The sequence below is a fragment of the Zeus faber genome (assembly GCF_960531495.2).
Source record: "Zeus faber genome assembly, chromosome: 4".
NCBI classification, from domain to species: Eukaryota; Metazoa; Chordata; class Actinopteri; order Zeiformes; family Zeidae; genus Zeus; species Zeus faber.
In genome coordinates this window covers 3,350,581-3,371,273 of record NC_137191.1, presented here as the reverse complement: position 1 = coordinate 3,371,273, position 20,693 = coordinate 3,350,581, and the positions used below count along the sequence as shown (strand labels likewise).

The window sequence follows — 20,693 nt, the reverse complement described above, 5'->3', positions numbered from 1 at the left end:
GGAGCTGTTATCAGAACCCATTGACGCCAGAGCACTCAATGGTCACCTGGTTTCCTTCGTCACGCATTGGACCGTCCTGGTACACCTTGACATATTGGGTAACCATCACGAGACTTTCCTTTCACCTCATGCATTCGCCCTAACACCCGGTGATCCTGGGTTTTCCCTGGTTAGACACATAATCCACAGATGGACTGTGGAACGGGGTGCATTTTACAATGGAGTTCATACTGTAACTCTGTATGCCTCGGCCCTGTCTGTAATTCAGATTCTCCTGCAGAATTTCCTGATCTCTCCAAGGTGCTACCGGAGTACATGCCACTGAGGGAGGTATTCAGTAAGACCTGGGCCGCCTCTCTTCCACATCACTGGCCCTACGACTGGTATAGAGCTTCGCCCTGTTTCTGTGCCCCTGAGGGGTGAACTATACTCCTGAGACAAAGGCCATGGACTCCTATATCCAGGAGTTGCTGGGAGCACCTATTATCCGGCCCTCTTCCTCTCCAGCTGGCGTGGGCTTCTTCATGGGGAAGAAGGACAAGTCGCTGCCACCGTGCATCAATTACCGGGGCCTGAATGACATTACGGTGAAGAACAGGTACCCCCTTCCTCTTATTTCTTCAGCGTTTGAACTCTTGCATGGGGCAACTGTCTTCACCAAGCTGGATCACCGCAACGCCTATCATCTCTCGCATTGAGGAGGGAGATGAATGGAAGACAGCCTTTAACACTCTCAGGGGACATTACGAATACCTAGTCATGCCATTTGGTCTCACCAACGCCCCTGCAGTCTTCCAGGTCATGGGGAATGACGTTCTCAGAGAAGAAGAAGAACAATCTTTATTTGTCACACAGCACACCACACTACAACACATGCACGCACACACACACACACACACACATGCACATGCTTTGGATGGTGGCCGGTGAAATGAGGCCTCTGCGTTTAACCCATCCTGGCTTGTCCTTCCTCCGGGGGCACAGCCAGGAGCAGTGGGCAGCATTCGTGGACACGCCCGGGGACCTGGTGATGAGTGTGAGGGTCCTTACTGACGTTAGGTGGAGGAAACCCCATGTGAGCACGGGGAGAACATGCAAACTCCACACAGAAAGGCTCCTATTTGGGAGGTAACACGCTGAAGCACGGTGCCAACAGCGCCCCAGGCGGGAATCGAACCCAGGACCTTCTTGCTCTGAGATCTGAGCAGGAACATTGGGGACTTGAGGTCCGTGTATCCTCCAGCGGCTTCTGGAGAACAAACGATACAGTATATGTGAGTTTCATGTTCCCAGAGTCTCCGTTTTGTGGTTGAGGAGGGGAGCATGCGGATGGACCCAGCCAAGGTTCAGGCAGTGGTCAACTGGCCAGCCTCCAGGAAGAAGCTGCAGCAGTTTTTGGGGTTTGACAACTTCTACGGGAGGTTCATCCGCAACTACAGCCAGGTGGCAGCGCCCCCATGGCATTGACTTCCCTTAATGCACCCTTCATCTGGTCACCGGCAGCTGACAAGTGTTCGGTGAGTTAAAGAGTCGGTTCACCTCCGCCCCATCCTTAACCCGCCAGACCCCCCTTTGTGGAGGTGGATGCGTTGGATTTAGGCACCTCTGACCGATATCAGAGGTCAGCCAACGTTACCGTACCCCAGCTCCTGCCTAAACCCCGGGACAGAAGGTCTGGCTCTCCACACGTGACTTACCCCTCCAGGTTGAATACAGGAAGCTGGCCTCACTCTTTGTGGGTCCGTTCGCCGTGTCTCTCCGCATTCATCCAACCTTCCATGTCTCTCGACTTGAGAGTCTACTCTAGCCCTCCTCCAGACCCCTACCACCCTCCCGGATCATTGACTGGGCTCCCGCTTACACGGTCAGGCGTCTACTGAGGTCTCGGCATAGGGGCTTCCAGTATCTGGTGGATTGGAAGGGGTCCGGCCCTGAGGAGAGGTCATGGGTCCCTTCTCGGGCCATCCTGGACCCGTCAGATGTCCCAAGAGGGGGGGTGGGGGTTCTGTCATGAACCCTCACTGAGATCGGCATTCTTTAGTCTACTCATTTAAGTTAGTTTAGCCTTGTCAGTAACTTTCCCAACACTGTAGGAATCAATGGGCCACTATGAAATAAAATTGACCCTATATACTGTAAATGTTACGGCATTATAAATGATTCCACTGAAATAAGTCTTTTGATAAACATCTTCTTTAAAATAAAAACTTTATACTGACCTATATTCACTAATTCATAAATTTACGTTCATTGCTGTATTAATTAATTTCAGGGTTTTGTTTTTTTGTTTTGTTTTTTTCCAGAGGCTTATTTAATATTGACTCAAATAGTGAGATATAGGAGCCACAGTGGCAAAAGGTTGTGTGCCCCAAGTCTAGTATTTTGACCAATGGCTAGCCAAGCAGTGACCAAAGAGCTCTGCCGGATAGAAAAGCTTCTGCCAGTAATACAAGAGTTCACTTTGCGACTTAATCATGCAGAAGCTTCAAAATAGATATGTTTCATTCGCCTCGGTATTTTCTTCTCCTTGTGGCTGTGTGCTGGAGGAATGCTTCAGCAAATCTTGCTTGATAAAGGCGCTGGTATGCCACCCACTGCGCTAAGCTCTGAATAATAATTCAGAGCTTAATTCTGAATAAAACAAGGGCAGGCTGGTCGAGTGGAAAGTTGCACAGGATTTGCGCTTCAATTCAGTTTAAGAGTGTATGCTGGCACAGTGTTAAATACATGTGAAAGGTTGTGCTACTTAAATTCAGGCCAGAAGGAATTCACCAAAAAAAACTTTGGAGGGATAGCTTAGTCTAGTTTCTGCTTAGATGCATTTTACCCTAGTAGACAGTTACATTTTCTGTAGTGCAAGGTACAATTATCTTCAAGATAATTATATTGTAAACACTCAATGACCTGACCACGGCATAAATCTACCTGCCGCATGGCATTGTGAAGGTAACACCAACAGTCGGAGGATTTAAAATAAATCATAAAGCACTCTCTTGGACTCAGGTAAGTGCTGCATTGTTTCTGGTCCTCTGCCCTCCCCCCATTTTGGCAAAATTAAGCCGTATAGGCCAACTTCATTTTTGGTTAAAGGGCTACTGCAGCTCCATAGGCATCGCTTAAGGGCTGGTTATACCTTCGCCCGGGCTCCTTCACTCCCGCAGAGGGCGCTTGACAGTATTCTCAGAAACGATGGGTGGCAGTAGAGCGAAATTACCCTGTGTACGATTGATCACAACATTTTAATGAATTACCTTGCAAACTGGAAAGTGCTGAAAGTGCTCTTAACTAATACCGAACATACAAAACTGGGAGGCAATTTTTAATCCAATATCATCTGCCATGACAGCTGATGAATTTCCCCCCCCCCCCCCCCCATGGAAAAGAATTGCACAGAGATTGGGCCGTTTATCCCATTTTTTTTGCTTTACTTGACTGGCCCAAAATTCACAGCAACCCACAGCAGCCCACCGGACTGGTCATCTGGTGTGCCAGATGGCCAGTCCGGTGGGCTGCTGTTGAAGTTCCTCCTACTTGTTTATAAAGCTCTTAATGGAATACCACCTGTTTTTATTTCTGACTCCCGATCATTCTATGTCCCAAAATGAGCCCTTAGGTCCTCTGCTGCCGGTCTTTTAACTGTGTACACAGTCCTCCACAGGAAAAGTGGAGAGGCAGCTTTTTTTCACTATGCTCTAAAGTTGTGGAACACCATCCTACAAATTCTCAGAGAAGCACATGTTTACTTTGGCATTTAACTATATGACTGATTTATTCACTCAAAATGATTAACTACTGTAAATTATTATTTCTCAAATGTCTATAAAGCACTTTGAGATGCAAATTCTGTATGAAAGAACAGATAAATAAAATAAAGTTTATTGTTATCATTATTATTATTAGGGGGCCTGCCTATAGGGCTAAGAAGAACAGCAGAAGCTACAAACACAGTTCTTGTCTTGTTTGAACCAGTATGTCACAAATACCTTGTGGTTGAAGTTTCATCCAAATCGATCCACATACAGAGCAGAAATTAATGAAAAACCAACAACATTTGATCGATATCACAGATAAAATCGGCATATCATCAAAATATGTCAAACCTTGCCAAATTGACCTGGAACACAACAATGACATAACTACGAACATTTAAATTGGTATGTCACAAGCACCTCATGGTTTAAGTTTCATCCAAATCGATCTACACACGGAGCAGATGTGAGTGAAATACCAAACAAATCTGACCCCAAATATTCAGCCGATACTAATTGATTGACAGGTCACTGTTTGTGAACAAAATTAACGAGATGAGATTTACAGTAAGACGCTTTATGACTTCTTCATACCACTTACTATAAATGTACAGATTGACAGAATGTCCATTGAACCATGTCCAGTGTGCAGTGTAGATTTCGTCGCCCTGTTGTGGTTCGATATTACAAATTATGCGTTTGCGTGTGTATTTATATACCTTCTTACCTGGTAGATGTCAGTAGACCTGTTCGATTGATATTTTATCTCTCTGGTCCCCATTACTTTGCCGAATTCATGAATAATACGAAAAATAGTAGTCCACAAAAACTCGTGACCACGTCGAGTTGAATCCACTGAAATGTGCGACTGAGTAAAGATTCAACGAGTCGTCGGAAAAATAGAAGCCGTGCAATGGTAACTACTCTCTTATTTTATGGAAATGTAACTTATTGAAAATGTAATCCAAGGAAAAAAAACACCAATAAAATTACATAAGTTCTGCTATCGTAAATCTCCACAAATACGTAAACCTATGTAAATACATCATAATTAATGCAGACTAAACCCAATGTCACCTGCCTTCACTGACACTGATGAACTTAAATATAAGATGGTAAATTATAGCAATGACAAGATTTGTTTTAAAGTAAAAAATAAAGTTTTTTTTAAAAGAAACGTTATGTACAAACAATTTCCTACAGCTAAACATAACAGATTTAAATGAAAAGACAAAAAGTGTTAAGTATTGACAAGTTCTTCTATAATAATTCTAATGACAGATTCATGCTAAAGTTCCCTAAATGTTGTCTGCATCACTATATAGACAAGTAATCTATTAAACTGAATTTTCAAATTGTACATTATTAACAGAAAATATACAATAATGTAGTTATTACAACATGTATTTATTATATTTATAAAACAAAATGTATTTTAAATTATTGTTATGAAAAGTAATGACACAGTTTGGTTTTGTTATTGTTAAAGATGCCGAATAAAAGCTGAAAATCTAAGACAATCTAAGCCATTTTGTCCAAAAATCCAGTCCTCAAGGTCAGTCACAATATTAAAAAAAAGTACTATGGCCGTAACTCCACGATGTAACTCAAAGATGTTGGTAAGTTTAGTAAATTGTGATGCATTTCACAGAACCCAAAAACTGTAACAGGTACCTAAAACAAATAAACTGGACCCTGTGTATTCCTGCCTGCCATTTTATTTATTGTTATTATTATTATGCACTCAGTCAGAAGAGATAACGGCGACCACAGCAGCATAAGTAATTTAGAAGTTCTCTAAGGATATTCAGAAAAGTGTCTAACCATGTTTCCACCACTCCTCACTTATGATTTTTCTTGAAAAAAGACTGCAGCAAATAAAAAGTTGACTACAAAACAAACAAAGGAGATTTATTGCTTTTAGGAGGTCTTGTTTCTCAGTCTTCTACTGGTATCAGGGACCAGGCAGTGAAAACTGTCAGGACCTAAAAATATCTAGGCACAGTGCTAGATCACAAGTTTACTTTTGAAGCGAATACAGAGGCAATCTGTAAAAAAGGGAGGCAGAGATTTTCTATTTTTCTACAGTATTTTAATGGAGAGAAAACAATGGCATTGTTAAAGAATTGTATCCAGCTTTTTCTCAGGCCACCGGTTTAAGCTCCCAGATATTAGAACAGGCTGATTCAGTAGGTGTTTTGTGCCCTCTGACATTAAGCTGTTAAATTCTCACAGGTGATGTTTCACCTTATGTGCTTTTATGCAGATGAACACTTAATTTTCAATAAGGAAGCAATGTCTAAGTTTATCTTGTAACAACAACTTATTTTCAGCTGTTATAACATGATAAACAATTCGTTCACCTTACAATTAAGGGCTCATCATACTGTACTGGCTAAATAAAATAGATGTTTTATTTTTACATACCATTGTGGTTTCAGCAATAGAACCAAAGCTGTTGATGAAAATGTTGCAGGATACATTGACAGGAGGACCTGCGAGAAACAGAGTACAAGGGAGATAGAGAGTAAACAAGACATGGAGACAGAAACAAAGAGAATTTTCTTATTTTTTTCCTATGAATAAACACTCTATGGGCTGCAAGTACATTTCCTGTTGAAAACAACTACATTTGCTTTTCTTTGAGACATGTAACCAGATGTTTGCTTCTGGTTGTATCCACTAGATTTGCATCCACTAGATTTGCTGCACTCTTCCCCCCCATAGACAATTATATTTACAACAATTATGGCTTTAAGCATTGTAACATGAATATAGAAATGCTTTAATGTATCTTTTCAAGCTATCCATTAGCCCAGTACTTTTATAGTTTCAAAGATTAGTAAAACACATGCAGATGCCTGTTCATGTGCTATTAACAAAGCAGTGGCTCATAAGAAGGAGTTGCTTTGTATCTAAAGGGAACATGGTTTTATACTGTAAAATCTTATTTACAATTGTGTGGCAGTAACCATATCATAGAATGCAAATATGCAGCAGTGTAATGTTACAGCGAGAACAGCAGTGAGATTTTGAATTTACTTCAACAATAAAGTGGTTTCTGGTCAGCTAGATTATAGTCACAATAACACACAGTAGGCTGTCTGAACATCACTCCAGAGGTTAACAAGCTACCTCGCCAACAGCTCTGACACTTTCTCATCTCCCACTGGCCGACTAGCTCAACCAGTACTAATGTCATTTCGAGAGAAAACACCCTCCATTGTTAATCAACAGACTTGTGTCTTCCCCTACTGAGTCCCACATGCCCGCTTCTCCCTGCTTCCTGGCATCCCTATCCCCCTCCCACCTCATTATCATGGAAGGAGTTTTCTTGAGAATATATCAGGAGAAAGAACACATTGAACTGTTCCAGCCCCAAAGGAGTCCGTCAGGGTACACCCAAACACTGCGCCAACCAGCTAGTCCTTCTGTTCAGGGAGATCTTCAACTACTCCCTAGGAACACACAAAGTCCCCCAGCTTCAAATCCTCTAGCCCGTCCCTAGGAAGGACAAAATCACCTGACTAAATTAGTACAAGCCTGTAGGTCTAATGTATGTGGTGATGAAGTAAATTGAGTGCCTGGTTCAGGCACATCTCAAGTTAACCACTGACCCTCTCCTGGTTCCCCTGCAGCTCAGGCTCTGTTCAGACCAGGGGATATCTCTGAAAGCTTGTTTACTAAGGGTGTAAAGATTCACCAATACAAAACTGAAACCGGTTAACAGAAACATTAAAGATGCAACTACATTGATACAGGGACCCCTGGATCGCTCTAAATGTACCATGAACTGGTCGATGGCTCAATTCTAAAGTTACAAATCAGTTGCACGATGCGTGGCAGCGATGGGTTGTCTGCAATTAGCACTTCAAAACAGTGTATTTTTATTTTAGATGTAGGTTACAGTATTTTATTTTACATCTTCTTATTGAAGAAAACCAGTGCGTATGGAACTTTCTCCGTGACTCTCTCCCCGATCACCCACTCCTAACATCTTAACGAATCTACAAGTTGTGCCTATTCCTCCGTGCCCACACTGTTTTGAGTTGTTTTATTTGGAGCAATGGGGCACGGCGATAGGACGCACAGAGAGTCATGTTCGCATCTGTGTCGGGATGCTGATGATTCACACGTATAAAAATAGATTTTTATACTTTTGAAATGTTATCCCTGTGAATTTTGCAAACTTCATCTGTTTCATTATGTTATTGTAATGCACACTGACTGAAAAAACAGACAGCAAAAATAAACAACTTATCATCTTGAAGAATCTGAGTCAACTAATGGGTTTCCAACTAATGATTTGACTCGTCGACCTCCCCTCCAACTCTCTGAGTGATGTTTACGTTTTTCATTTTCCATACAAATAAGAAACTAAGGAAACTGCATGAATTGAAATCTTTCACTAAATCCTTCTTCAGCCTGAACCCTGCGCTGCTTCTCAACATACTGTTCAGAACTTCAATTGATTATGATATTGTAACTTTTTAGACGGCGAAAGAAGCCACATGGTTGTTATTGCACATTTAAGGTTAGCATCATGTATAAATAGCCTTACAAGATTTGAGCGCAGTGCCATTTTTAAAGGCGACCTATCATACTAATTTCCACTCTCTATATTATTGTTCTGGGACTTTACTAGAGTGGCTTGTATGATTCACCGTTCAAAAAGACATAATTTTCTTATATTGGCCCTTTACACAGCCCCTAAATTCAGCCTTGGCTGAAACGAGCGGTTTTAGCTCCTATCTTTAGAAGGGCCTGATCCCTAAAAGCCCAATTGTTTCTGATTGGCCATCATCTGGGAGCGTGCCGAGGGGCATACACTCTATAAATGTTCACTGATTTCACCTTGTCGTCCCGTCAAAATCTGTTTCTGAACAAATTTCAGGCGAGAAATAAGCAATCCAGTGCCTGAATCTTCACTAATATTAGATCTACGAGGCCTACTTTAAAAATTCGTTCCGACTTTCACCGCGGGATCTAGAGCAGCACGGAACTTGGAGCACCAGGGGATTCAGCGGGGCTTGAGGGTTTTTAGTTTCACTCAATTATGGAAACGTCAGAAAATAAAATAAATACATCTACGGTTTTGTTTGGAGAAACGCAGAGATCGCACGCCGCAGCCTAGTATAGTAACCTAACGTGGACACACACACGCACACACACACACACACACACACACACACACACACACACACACACACACACACACACACACACACACACACACACACACACACAAAAAAAACACAGCAAATACTTAGATTTCCCTCGTCTGCAGTTTTGTCATGGACAGTTGGTATTAATTCTTCTTTCTTTTCAAAGACTTGTGCAGGTGTATTCTAGTTTGTTCCGACTTTTGTTGCCATTCTACAGGCTTGTGGGAGACACAAACACCACACTGGGACTCTCGAATGTAGGGAATTTTTGTTTCATGTAAACGTGAAATAAAATAAATAAATAAATAAAATAAATAAATACGTCTACAATAAAACCAAACAATTTCTATTGGTTTTGTTTGGAGCGGATTGGATGGAGCAGAGGACCATATAAAGGTATCTGTGAAGAGCTTACGTCAGCTCTTGTAGAGAGTAGAAAACATATTTTAAAAAAAATGTTCAGAGCGGTTGGAAGCCTTAGCGTTTTGTTCACAGCGATTACTTTGTCCTTAGTTTACCTCATTATTTGACACTTCGGCCACGACTATATATATATATATATATATATATATATATATATATATCATACCCCCAGGGATTCCCGAGAGAGGGGGGGGATGAGAATCCCAATCGGACAGACCTGCAAACAACGACCCAAGCAAACGGACAATCGACAATGAGCACAGTCTGCATATGCAAAAAGGTGTGCAAAAACCCGAGAGGTCTGAAGATCCACCAGACAAAAATGACCTGCCTACGGGGTGGACGAGTGCAGCAACGCACAGGTGCAGCAGCCAGTACTACAGGCTCTGGAGTGCTGGTCTCAGAACCTGGTCAGACGGAGAAGGAGCCAGGCCCAGAGTCACCCCACAATGACCGGAACCTCCAAGCAGCACAAGTCCTTCCACAGAATGGAAAGCCAGAACAGCGTCGGGTGAAGTGGCCTGCCGCCAACAAGAAGGAGTGGCTTCTGTTGGAAGAAGACGTGGCTAAGATCCCGGAGTCCACATCAAAGGGAGAGAGATTAAGATTAGCCATCTGAGACAAGAACTGAAATCCCTGAAGCGTCAGTTCAAGGTGGCAAAAGAGGAGGAGAAAACTGCCCTGTCTGAACTCAGAGAGATCGTAAGGAAGTGGTTAATCACAATCAGGCGGGCTGAGTGGCACCGAAGGAAAGGCAAGGAAAGGGCCCGAAAGCACAGGGTGCTATGTAGAGGAGGTCAACCACCACCTCACCTCATCACCTTCAGCGACACAGCAAGGGACCAGGACCTCGGCCAATGTGAGGCGCTCGTAAAGCAGTGCTCCAGTGCAAGTGACCCAATTCAACACTTCTGGGCCCACCCTGAAAGAGGTCAAAGAAGTAGTGATGGCTACAAGAGCATGTTCTGTCCCCGATCCCAGTGGAGTTCCCTACAGGGTCTATAAGCAGTGCCCAAGGCTAGCAAGCAAGGCTTGTGCAACTTTGGAAGATCCTGACGAGACCAGGGAGCGGTAGAGCTGGTGGTCTAGTGATCTAAAGGTTGCTGGTTCGATCCCAGACTCCTCCTTCTAGCATGCTGTAGTGTCCTTGAGCAAGACACTTAACCCCTAATTGCTCCTGATGGCTGCGTCCGTCAGTGTTTGAACAATTGTAAGTCGCTTTGGATAAAAGTGTCTGCTAAATGTAATGTAAATGTAAATCCTGAAGGTGATCTGGCAGAGAGGAAAGGTCGCTGCAGAGGGTGTCTGGATACCAAAAGAAGAGAACTCAACATCGAGCAGTTCCGTATTATCTCACTGCTCTGCATCAAAGGGAAGATCTTCCTCAAGATTGTGTCCCAACGGTTAACAGATTTTCCCCTAAAGAACGGGTATGTGGACACCTCAGTACAGAAGGGTGGAGTCCCAGGAGTACCTGGATGCCTAGAGCACCAGGGGGTAGACTCAGCTGATCCGAGAGGCAGGAAAGCAGACGAGACCTTGCAGCACTCTGGCTGGACCTAACCAACGCATGAAGACACCATGTGCCAGAGGCGATCTGAAAACTCATTCTGGACTTTTACAACAACTTCATATTGAGAGTCTCTTCAGGATCATCAACATCGGACTGGCAACAGCTGGAGAAGGGCACAATCACCGGCTGTACAATCTCGGTGCCACTCTTCTCACTGGCCATGAACATGATTGTCAAATCAGCCGAGGTGGAATGCAGAGGCCCCATGTTTAGATCTGGTACTTGGCAGCCCCCGATAAGAGCATTCATGGACGACCTTAAGGTCGTCCTTACAGACAGCGACACTTGTTCCTGGGTGCAGATGGCTCCTTCAGGGGCTTGAACGAATCATCTCATGGGCAAGGATGAGTTTCAAGCCAGCCAAGTCCAGGTCTCTGGTCCTGAAGAAAGGTAAAGTGGCTGACCGGTTACGGTTTATCGTGGGAGGGACACAGATTCCATCAGTGACAGAGAGACCAGTCAAGAGCCTAGGGAAGCTCTTTGATAGCTCCTTGAGGGATACAGCAGCACTCCAACAAACCAGCAGCGACCTGGCAAACTGGCTCACTGCAATCGACAAGTCAGGGCTCCCAGGGAAATACAAAGCTTGGATGTACAAACATGGAGTCCTGCCGAGGTTACTCTGGCCCCTTCTTGTTTATGAGGTGCCGATGACAACTGTGGAGGCTCTAGAGAAGACCATCAGCCAGTTTCTGCGGAGGTGGTTGAGGCTCCCTGGGTCACTATGCAGCCTCGCCCTGTAGGTGGGAATTCCACCAAGCTGCAGCTTCCCTTCAGCGGTTTGACAAAGGAATTCAAGGTCACACCCGCCAGGGAGGTGATGATGTACAGAGATTCCTCTGATATTAAAGTTGCCACAGCAGGAATATGTGTGAAGACCAGTAGGAAGTGGCAGGCACAGGAAGCAGTCGACAGAGTGGAGGCACGGCTGCGGCAGAGCACTTTGGTCGGCAATGTGGCAGTGGGGCAGGCAGGACTGGCCAGTTTTCCCAAGCCACACTATGACAAAGCCAGAGGGAGGGAGAAGCGTCAACTGGTTCAGGATGAGATACGAGCAGAGATGGAGGAAGACCGCCAAACCAAGATGGTCGGCATGTACCAACGAGGCGCCTGGACTAGGTGGGAACATGCAGAACAGCGTAAGATCACCGGGTCAGAGCTCTGGAGAGCCGAACCAATGCGCATAAAGTTCCTCATCCAATCAGTGTATGAGATGCTGTGAGAGTATGGGGAGCATGCTGTGATCTTGCGAGAAGACGGAAGCAGAAGTGAGTAGTGAGCAGAGACCCAACATGGCGGCCCCCTGCTACACTAACTTACGCGGTAGCTCCACCTCAGACAAAATAACAAAGCGAATTGCAAATAATATTTATATATATTAATAAAAAAGGGAACACCAAAATTGAGGACCTCGAGGATTATATCGATTTTTTTTATCAAGCATATGTGATTGAAGAGGACCAGGACCGCTATAATCCCGCGAAAAGAAAGAAGACCGACTCGGCAACTGAAACTAATGATCTCATACCTGGTGCTGTAGAGGTTAGTGTCTTGGATGAGATTAACAAGAAGCTGGACATGCTCGGTTTCTCTGAGACATTACCGAGATCAAAGCCAGTCTTGATTTCCTGCACTGCACGGTCGGCGAGATGCAAAAAGACAATGTGGATCTGAAAACCTCCGCGAAGCGTTTCACAGCGGAGATGGAAGTTGTAAAAAAATAAAATAAAATAATGACAGAGACCATCCTGGATATTCAATCCAAAAGTATGTGGGACAACCTCATCTTTTCTGGGATCGCAGAGAACAACACAGAGTCCCCAGAAAATATGGTGAAGGACTTTCTCTGCACCGCCCTGAAACTCCCGACAGACACCGTGAAGCAGATCACCTTTCACCGAGTTCATCGACTGGGACACCACGTAGGGAACCGTCCCCGCTCCAACATTGCTAAATTTGAACACTTCAAGCACAAGGAGCTGGTTAAAAGCAAAGGGCGGGAACTGAAAGGAACCACGCTGGGTATGAACGATCAATTCCCCCGGGAGATCAACCACCGCAGGAAGGTGCTATATCCTGTCCTGAAGGAGAACCGGCAGAAGGGCAAACGCGTATCGATGATTGTTGACAAATTATATAGAGACGATCTGTTAGAGACTCCTCCACCACACCCTGGTTATTCTGATCATAATGTATGTATTCTTGTAATTCCAGTTATTATATACTGCAAGATGTAGGAATAGGCATGCTATCTATGTCAGAATTTAAAATATCGCTCACTCTCATCTCACCTTCCTAATTCCCCCTCCATAGTTCTCTCATCATCTCACCTCCCTAATCCCTCTCTCCTTACTTCTCCTATCACTCTCACTCTCTAATGTCTTTCACTTTATGTATGTGTAATCCAGCAATGTTCTGTGTTTATCTTTGTCTACTCGTCATTTGTTTGTGTAGTTATGTATCCCTACAAACTTCCTACAATACTATGGCAATGAAAAGGAATATAAAGGAGGAAACCCCAGACTTATCTATGGGAAAGCATGGGGACAGTAGTATAGCTATTGCCTTGGATGCACTGTGCCATCACCCCCTAACTAGCTTCAATGACACCCATTAAGTTTGTTAGTTGGAATGTGAGAGGCTTGGGCTCACCTGGTAAACGTAGCAAAATCCTAACTCACCTCACCAAGATGAACCCCAGCTTCTGTCTACTGCAAGAAACCCACCTCACTGCATCTGAGCACCTCAAACTCAAAGCTAAATGGGTTAATCAGATGTTTTCCGCATCACACAATTAAAAAAAAAGAGGTGTGTCTATACTGATCAATAAAAGTATCCCATCTCAAAATAAAACCACAATATCAGACCCAGAAGGGCGTTTCATAATGATTAATGGGATTTTAGGTAACATCAAATTAAACATAGCTAATATTTATGGCCCCAGTGAGGATGACCCAAATTTCTTTCACAATACATTTTCAAAACTTTTAGAATTTTCTAAATGAATTATCATATTGGGAGGAGACTTCAACACATTACTGGATCCAAATTTAGACCGTTCTCAAACCAAAGATATTTCCTGGCGTTCGTCTGACACTATAAAACAATATATGAGTAATCTTGCTCTTGGGGATTTTTGGCGAACAAATAACCCACATTCTAGAGAATACACATATTACTAACCACCGCACCACAGTTTCTCTAGAATCAACCTTTTCTTAACAAGTAACTGCACTGTCCAAAATCACTAATCCAGAAATCCACCCGATTGTAATTTCCGATCACGGGCCGATTAGTTTCAACCTGATAAATGAAACAAACCGGTACCCTCCCGGCAGGTGGCCGTTTAACGCGTCACTTTTGACAGATAAAGAATTTAACCATTTATTTTTCCAGAGAATGGACTTTCTTCATTGAACTGAATGACTCCCCAGAATTATCACCATCCTTACTCTGGTAAACAGCTAAGGCAGTTTTAAGAGGTAGTATTACCCCATAGACAATACACAATAGACCTCCACCACAGACACTGCTATGAACGGCACCATTCAAGTTTCAAAATGAGAAAAGACAAGAATGCCAAAATAAACTCGAACAGCGACTAAAGGAGTTGCATTCCCAACAAGCCGACTCATCTTCTGAGCAAATCCGAAATGAGATCAGGACTCCATCTCAACTTGAAACTATTATCCATCAAAAGACACAAGTCTTTATGACATGAACAAGAGAAAATTATTTTGAATTCAATGACAAATCAGGCAAATTTCTTGTCAATCAATTGAAACGTGATCGAGAAAAATCACAATCAACAAATTTGGCTTAGGAGAGTCCCTCATTCAATGGATCAGAATCCTCTACAACTCTCCATCTGCTTCTGTCATCACCAATGGTTACACCTCACAGCGTTTGACTCTACAACGTGGCACAAGACAATGATGTCCGCTCTCCCCTTTACTATTCGCCATCTTTATTGAACCGCTCGCGGCGTCTATCCGTCAAAACAGTAATATTGTAGGCATACAAACAGGAAACTCTGTTCACAAAATCAGTTTGTATGCAGACGATATCCTACTGTACATACGGAACCCAATATCATCCCTACGGGAGGTGTTCAATTTTATATCTAAATTCTCAGCTATCTCAGACTATTTAATAAATTGGACTAAAACCATAGTCTTACCACTCACTTGGGGGGACTGTAATGTTGCAACCCAGAAACTTCACTTTACCATCACAAAGGCAATATTAGATACCTTGGTATTGATATCTCCCCCAATCTATCAGATTTGTTTACCCTTAACTTCACTCCATTGCTCAAATCCATTTAAGAAGACCTCATTCGATGGAACAACCTACCCATCTCACTAATTGGTAGGATAGCAGCAGTAAAAATGAATATACTTCCAAAAGTAAACAATATATTTTCAATGACCCCAGTGCAACCAACTGTACATTGGTTAAATACTCTCGACTAGTCAATACATTTTATTGGAAATACAAGAAACCGAGAATTAAACTAGCAACACTACAGAGAAACAAAGACTGTGGAGGCCTAGCAGCTCCAAACTTTAGATACTACTATCTAGCAAACCATCTTCGATTCATAATTAAATGATTACAACCAGAGCAACAATTGGCCCATGGATGGCAAGACTTGAACAATCTGAATGTCAGCAGTTATCATTATCTGATCTCCCATTCCTTACTGAATCTATAAGGAAACATAATTGCTTTAAAAACTCACTTATCGCAACAACTCTGTAAACCTGGTGGAAATTCCTCAAACTCAGTGGTCACACTCTATCTCCAAACAAATTCCCGCCAATCTCACACAACCCAGATTTCTTGGTTAAAAGCAGACCAATAATCTTTAGGTCTTGGAAAAGACAAGGAATTACTCATCTGGAACACATTTTTGAAAAAAAATATGCTTATATCCTTCCCAACCTTAACCCAAAGGTATAATATCGGCTTCCTTCAATTCCTTCAAATACAGCAGTCTCTAAAAGTTTAAATCAAATTGACGAACAACATCCTTCAACCACCTGAAATGATTGAACATTTCACTCATATCTGTCACCTGAAAAATCCCTTTTCCAGAATATGCAAACTTTTATTAAAAATAGACGACACCTTATCTTTACCTACAATGAAATGGGAAAGAGACCTTGATGTTGTATGTGTGCGCCCCTGGGGTGCGGGGTCTCTTCGCGCTCCCTGGGACTTGGTCATGCTCCTCGGGCTGGGCGTGGGAGTTGCTCCACGGCCCTCTGGCTTCTCTGGGGGCCAGGGGGTCTTCCATGGCCGCAGGGCGGATCTCCTGCAGCTAGGGGTTGTCCGCGGGGCTGTGGAGTTCGGGGGGGCTTCGGGGCCCCATGCGCTGCTAGGAGGCGCCGCGACATAATACCCTCCTTCTACACCAGTACCAATAGGGATAAGTCATGTACACTCACCGGTGGACATCTTACACATCTTACACACGTGTGTCCTCCCTCATTTACTGCCATAACTTTGACAGGAAGAGGCCACGTGACCAGTTGTAGTTCCAGTTTTCCTGGAGCTAATTCAGTTTTTCAATACATGTTGTCGTCCAATGTTCATGTTTTGTGTAAATGTTGTTTGTTTCTATGTTTATTTGTGGTGGTGATTCTCCCCCTCTTGGAGTAGTGATCAGATGTTTATAGACCCAAACATGATAAATAGTTCTCCAAAGAGGGGGGTTGGTGGTGGCTCTCCATAACCAAAACTGTGCTCTTGTCATTCTACAGGGCATCCACAGGACAGAGTTATTGCAGCAGTTCTTGTACTCTGCAGCCTTGTAGACACCCTACAGCTGCAGGAAAGCCCCGAGCACCCTGCCCTGCGGCAACGGAAGACCCCCAGGCCCCCAGGGAAGCCAGAGGGCCGTGGAGCAACGCCCACATACAGCCCCAAGGAGCATTACCCAGTCCCAGGGAGCACGAGGAGACCCCACATCCCAGGGGCGCACACATACAACCAATCCTCAGGTGCAGGCACAAGACGCAGCCACAGGTACAGAACCTGGGCCACGGGTGCCAGGCACGGATCGCAGGCCCGGATCCCGGCCCCACAGCGAGAGAGCGACACTCCGCCTGAACCGCCCGCACCGCACCTGGATGGTAGACCCCCACCAATGCAAGCAGGCCGCCAGATATACAGGCCCTCCACCACCTCCAGTACCCGGAGCGCTCGCCGCAGAGAAGCCGTGCAGCAGGAGCAAAAGGCCGACAGCCGCCCCCCACACCCCAACCCACACACACAACAGTGAGCACTGTGGCACTGGGAGAGATAGTCGAATCACGGCCAGAGCGATGCAGGGGTGCAGAAGGCCAGGGAGCAACTACACAGAACCCGACCGTGCCCTAGCATGCCCACCTCTCGTACCTGATGGCAGCCAACCTACAGCAATTAGCCACGGGCGCAGAGCGGTCCCCCATGCTCCTCCGCCATGCCGGGCAGCTCCGCGTCCCCATCAGGCCCCTGGTCAGCCCCCAGCCACCGAGCATGCGGACGACAGAACAGAGGGCGGCAGACGGCACCCCCACCCACAGCCCAACCCCCCAGTGACGAGCACCCCACACACCTAGAGCGCCAGCGGACAGGTACCCCGGCAGCCCGGTGTGATGACAGGAGACCGCCCCCTCACCGAAGGAGGCCAGGAGGACTTTCATTAAGCTGGGACCACTGAGTGCGCTCTTCACTTTTCACACAGACAGGAACTGCTCCGAGTAGCTGGACTTCAGGTGTCAGTATTAAATACAGTAGTTTGTTCAGCCTGCAGAGCTCCTGGCGCGGGGCACAGCCAGCCAGGTTCAGGACCCCCCGGTTGACAGGACCAGACGGAATGCCTTACCAGCCCCGGAACGACGGGCCACCCCTCCCCTACAGGATGCAGAAGGACACACAAGCCCAGCCATCCTGCCCACATGGCGGGCGACCGCAGCGGCACGCCGACCCGCCGACCACAGGGCCGAGACCCGAACCCACGACCCGCACCCCCCGCCCCCAACCCGAGCCCAAAATCCACAACCATGCCCCAAACCCACACACGGATGCCAGTTGCAGGTACTCCCCAGGAGCACGCCCCCCAACCCCTGGAGACAGAATTTAATGATGGAGTTATGTCAGTGAGGTAGAGCTGGTGGTCTAGTGATCTAAAGGTTGCTGGTTCGATCCCAGCCTCCTCCTGCTAGCATGCTGTAGTGTCCTTGAGCAAGACAATTAACCCCTAATTGCTCCTGATGGCTGCGTCCGTCGGTGTTTGAACAATTGTAAGTCGCTTTGGATAAAAGCGTCTGCTAAATGTAATGTAAATGTAAATCTCTCTTTTTCCAATTGAGTAATATTGTTTGGCAATTGTTAAGGCGATCAAAATGCGTTGGTGGTGTTTAAGTGGTGGGTCGACTGAGGACAGGTCACCAAGAAGACATATAGATGGAAAGCTGCGACCCAGAAGGGTTGATAGCTTCTTGGAAATGTTGGTCCAGAATGCTAGGATAGGTGGGCAGAGCCGAGAAGGCATGAAAGTAGTCATCTCTGGTATCAATGGAACTGTGAGAGCAAATGTCTTCATCCACCAAACCCATTTTGAACATTTTGTGTTCCGTGATATGAGCTCTGTGCAGAATCTTATATTGGATGAGTTGTATTTTGGAGTTGCGGGTAATAGAAAAGGTGTTAAAGGTGTCGCAAATAAGCTTCAACAGGTTGATATCAGTGGGAACAGCAAGGTCTCTTTCCGATTGCATTGTAGGTAACGATAAAGTGTCATCTGTTTTTAATAAAAGTTTGTATATTCTGGAAAATTGTTTTTTTAAGTGACCGATATGAGTGAGATGTTCAATCATTGGAGGTGGTTGTAGGAAGTTGTTCGTCAATTTGATTTTAACTTTGAGAGACTGCTGTAATTGAAGGAATTGAAGGAAGCCGTGGCCACCGATAGTATACCTTTGGGATAAGGTTGTGAAGGATATAAGAGTCTGGAGTAATATCAGATTCAGCAGCGCTGTCGTTCTGCGCGTCGCTGTCGGAGAACTGACTATCATCGCGGAAAATGAACTCAGTATGCGCTGCTAACACTGACTTGGATCTATCTCACTGGTCAGATTAATGTCCGAAATATGATTCAGAGCTTCCGCCACCCGCTTTGCGTAATCGATAACAACACAGAGATGAAAGTTTTCACAAACAAGCGAAACCGAAGCACCCCGTGCTGCGCTTTAACTGTCTATATACGGAAGTGACGTAGGTGCGTGAAGTGAAGGGTTCTTCTTCTTGGCAGTTTCACAAAATTGGGTCCGTGTGTGTAAAAGTAGTACAATTTAAAGGTTGAGTTCTATCAAAACGGTTTCACATTGTGACCTCACATCACATGAAATATGGATGAAGGATCTTCACCTGGACGGCCACTGTAAAGGAAACCATTGATCGGTGTTGTCAACGCTGCTCTGGGTCTCGGTAAGTGAACTGCGTTTCCCCATGTAATCTAACAGGAATATTTGACTCCACGGTTTAACATTTTCTACCATTTATGAATCAAACTCGGTTTTGAAAATAATTGATGGATAAAAAAAACCCCACAATGGATAACAAATCTGGAAAAATCTAAATTTTTTTCAAGAAAGGTTTTCTAAACTAATTTGGTTGCTCCTGGCGATTTTAGAAATGCGTGAGATTGCGGCTTTTGCTGTGGTGGGGCGCAAATTGGGTTCCGTACGTACAACAAGATATCGTCTCCATAGAAACTGATTTTGTAAACAGAGTTTCCTGTTTGTATGCCTACGACTCTTTTTATGGATGGCCGCCGCGAGGGGTTCAATAAAGATGGTGAATAGTAAAGGAGAGTGCAGACATCCTTGTCTTGTGCCGGGTTGTAGAGTGAAACACTGTGAAGTGTAACCATTGGTGATGACAAAAGCAGATGGGGAGTTGTAGAGAATTCTGATCCAGCGAATGACTGACTTTCCAAAGCCAAATTTGTTGAGGATCTAAAAGAGATATGTCCAATTAACCCTGTCAAATGCTTTTTCGGCATCTAAAGAGGCAATAATAGTATTTAAGTTGTTCCTTTGAGATATGCTGATCAGACTGAATTAACGACGCATATTGCTGGATGAGTGTCTGCCTTTGACAAAGCCTGTTTGGTCTGAGTGAATTGAATTACTTTTTCAATTCTGTTGGTTCATGTTTTACTTATAATCTTAAGGTCGCAATTAATAAGGCTTATGGGTCTATAGCTGCAGGTGAGGGTTGTGTCTTATTGGGTTTGAGCAAAACCAAATTGAGAACAGTATTCATGTGCAGAGGCATGGTGGAGGTTGACTTAATCTCTGTAAACATTCTGATAAATAATGGGGATATAAGTGGCCAGAAGTGTTTATAGAATTCAACTGGGTAGAGAAGAGAAGAGAGCTTGCCTGAGTTCTTCTAGACTAAGTGGTTGATCTAAATTGGTAGCCTGCTCTGCCGAAAGTTTAGGAAGTTCAATATCATCCAGGAATGAGTGAATATTTGATATATTAGATTAATTATCTGAGTGATATTGCTTATTGTATAAGTCTCTAAAAATGTTATTGATGTCTTGTGGGGTGTATGTTATCCTACCCTGTGGATCTTTAATGGCTGTAATAAGTGTTTTTTCTCTATCGCATTTTAATTGATCGCATTTCATTTCAATGTTGTTCATTGCATGAGGAATTGTGTCTTTTGATGGCTGATTGTATCAAAATGAGATGTCGTTGTTTGGATCTCAATTTGGATTTG

The 20,693-nt window shown here is 44.4% G+C and overlaps 1 protein-coding gene across 2 annotated transcripts in view; it reads right to left on the bottom strand.

The window, feature by feature from the left end:
* Positions 1 to 20,693, bottom strand: part of glra3 (glycine receptor, alpha 3) — a gene marked incomplete at both ends in the record, with an annotated part of 113,207 nt that overhangs the window by 89,205 nt on the left and 3,309 nt on the right. For both annotated transcript variants that reach the window (XM_079999243.1, XM_079999244.1), the window contains one exon: positions 6,177 to 6,244. In XM_079999243.1, coding sequence (XP_079855369.1) covers positions 6,177 to 6,244 — 68 coding nt within the window. The remainder of the gene's footprint in view (positions 1 to 6,176; positions 6,245 to 20,693) is intronic.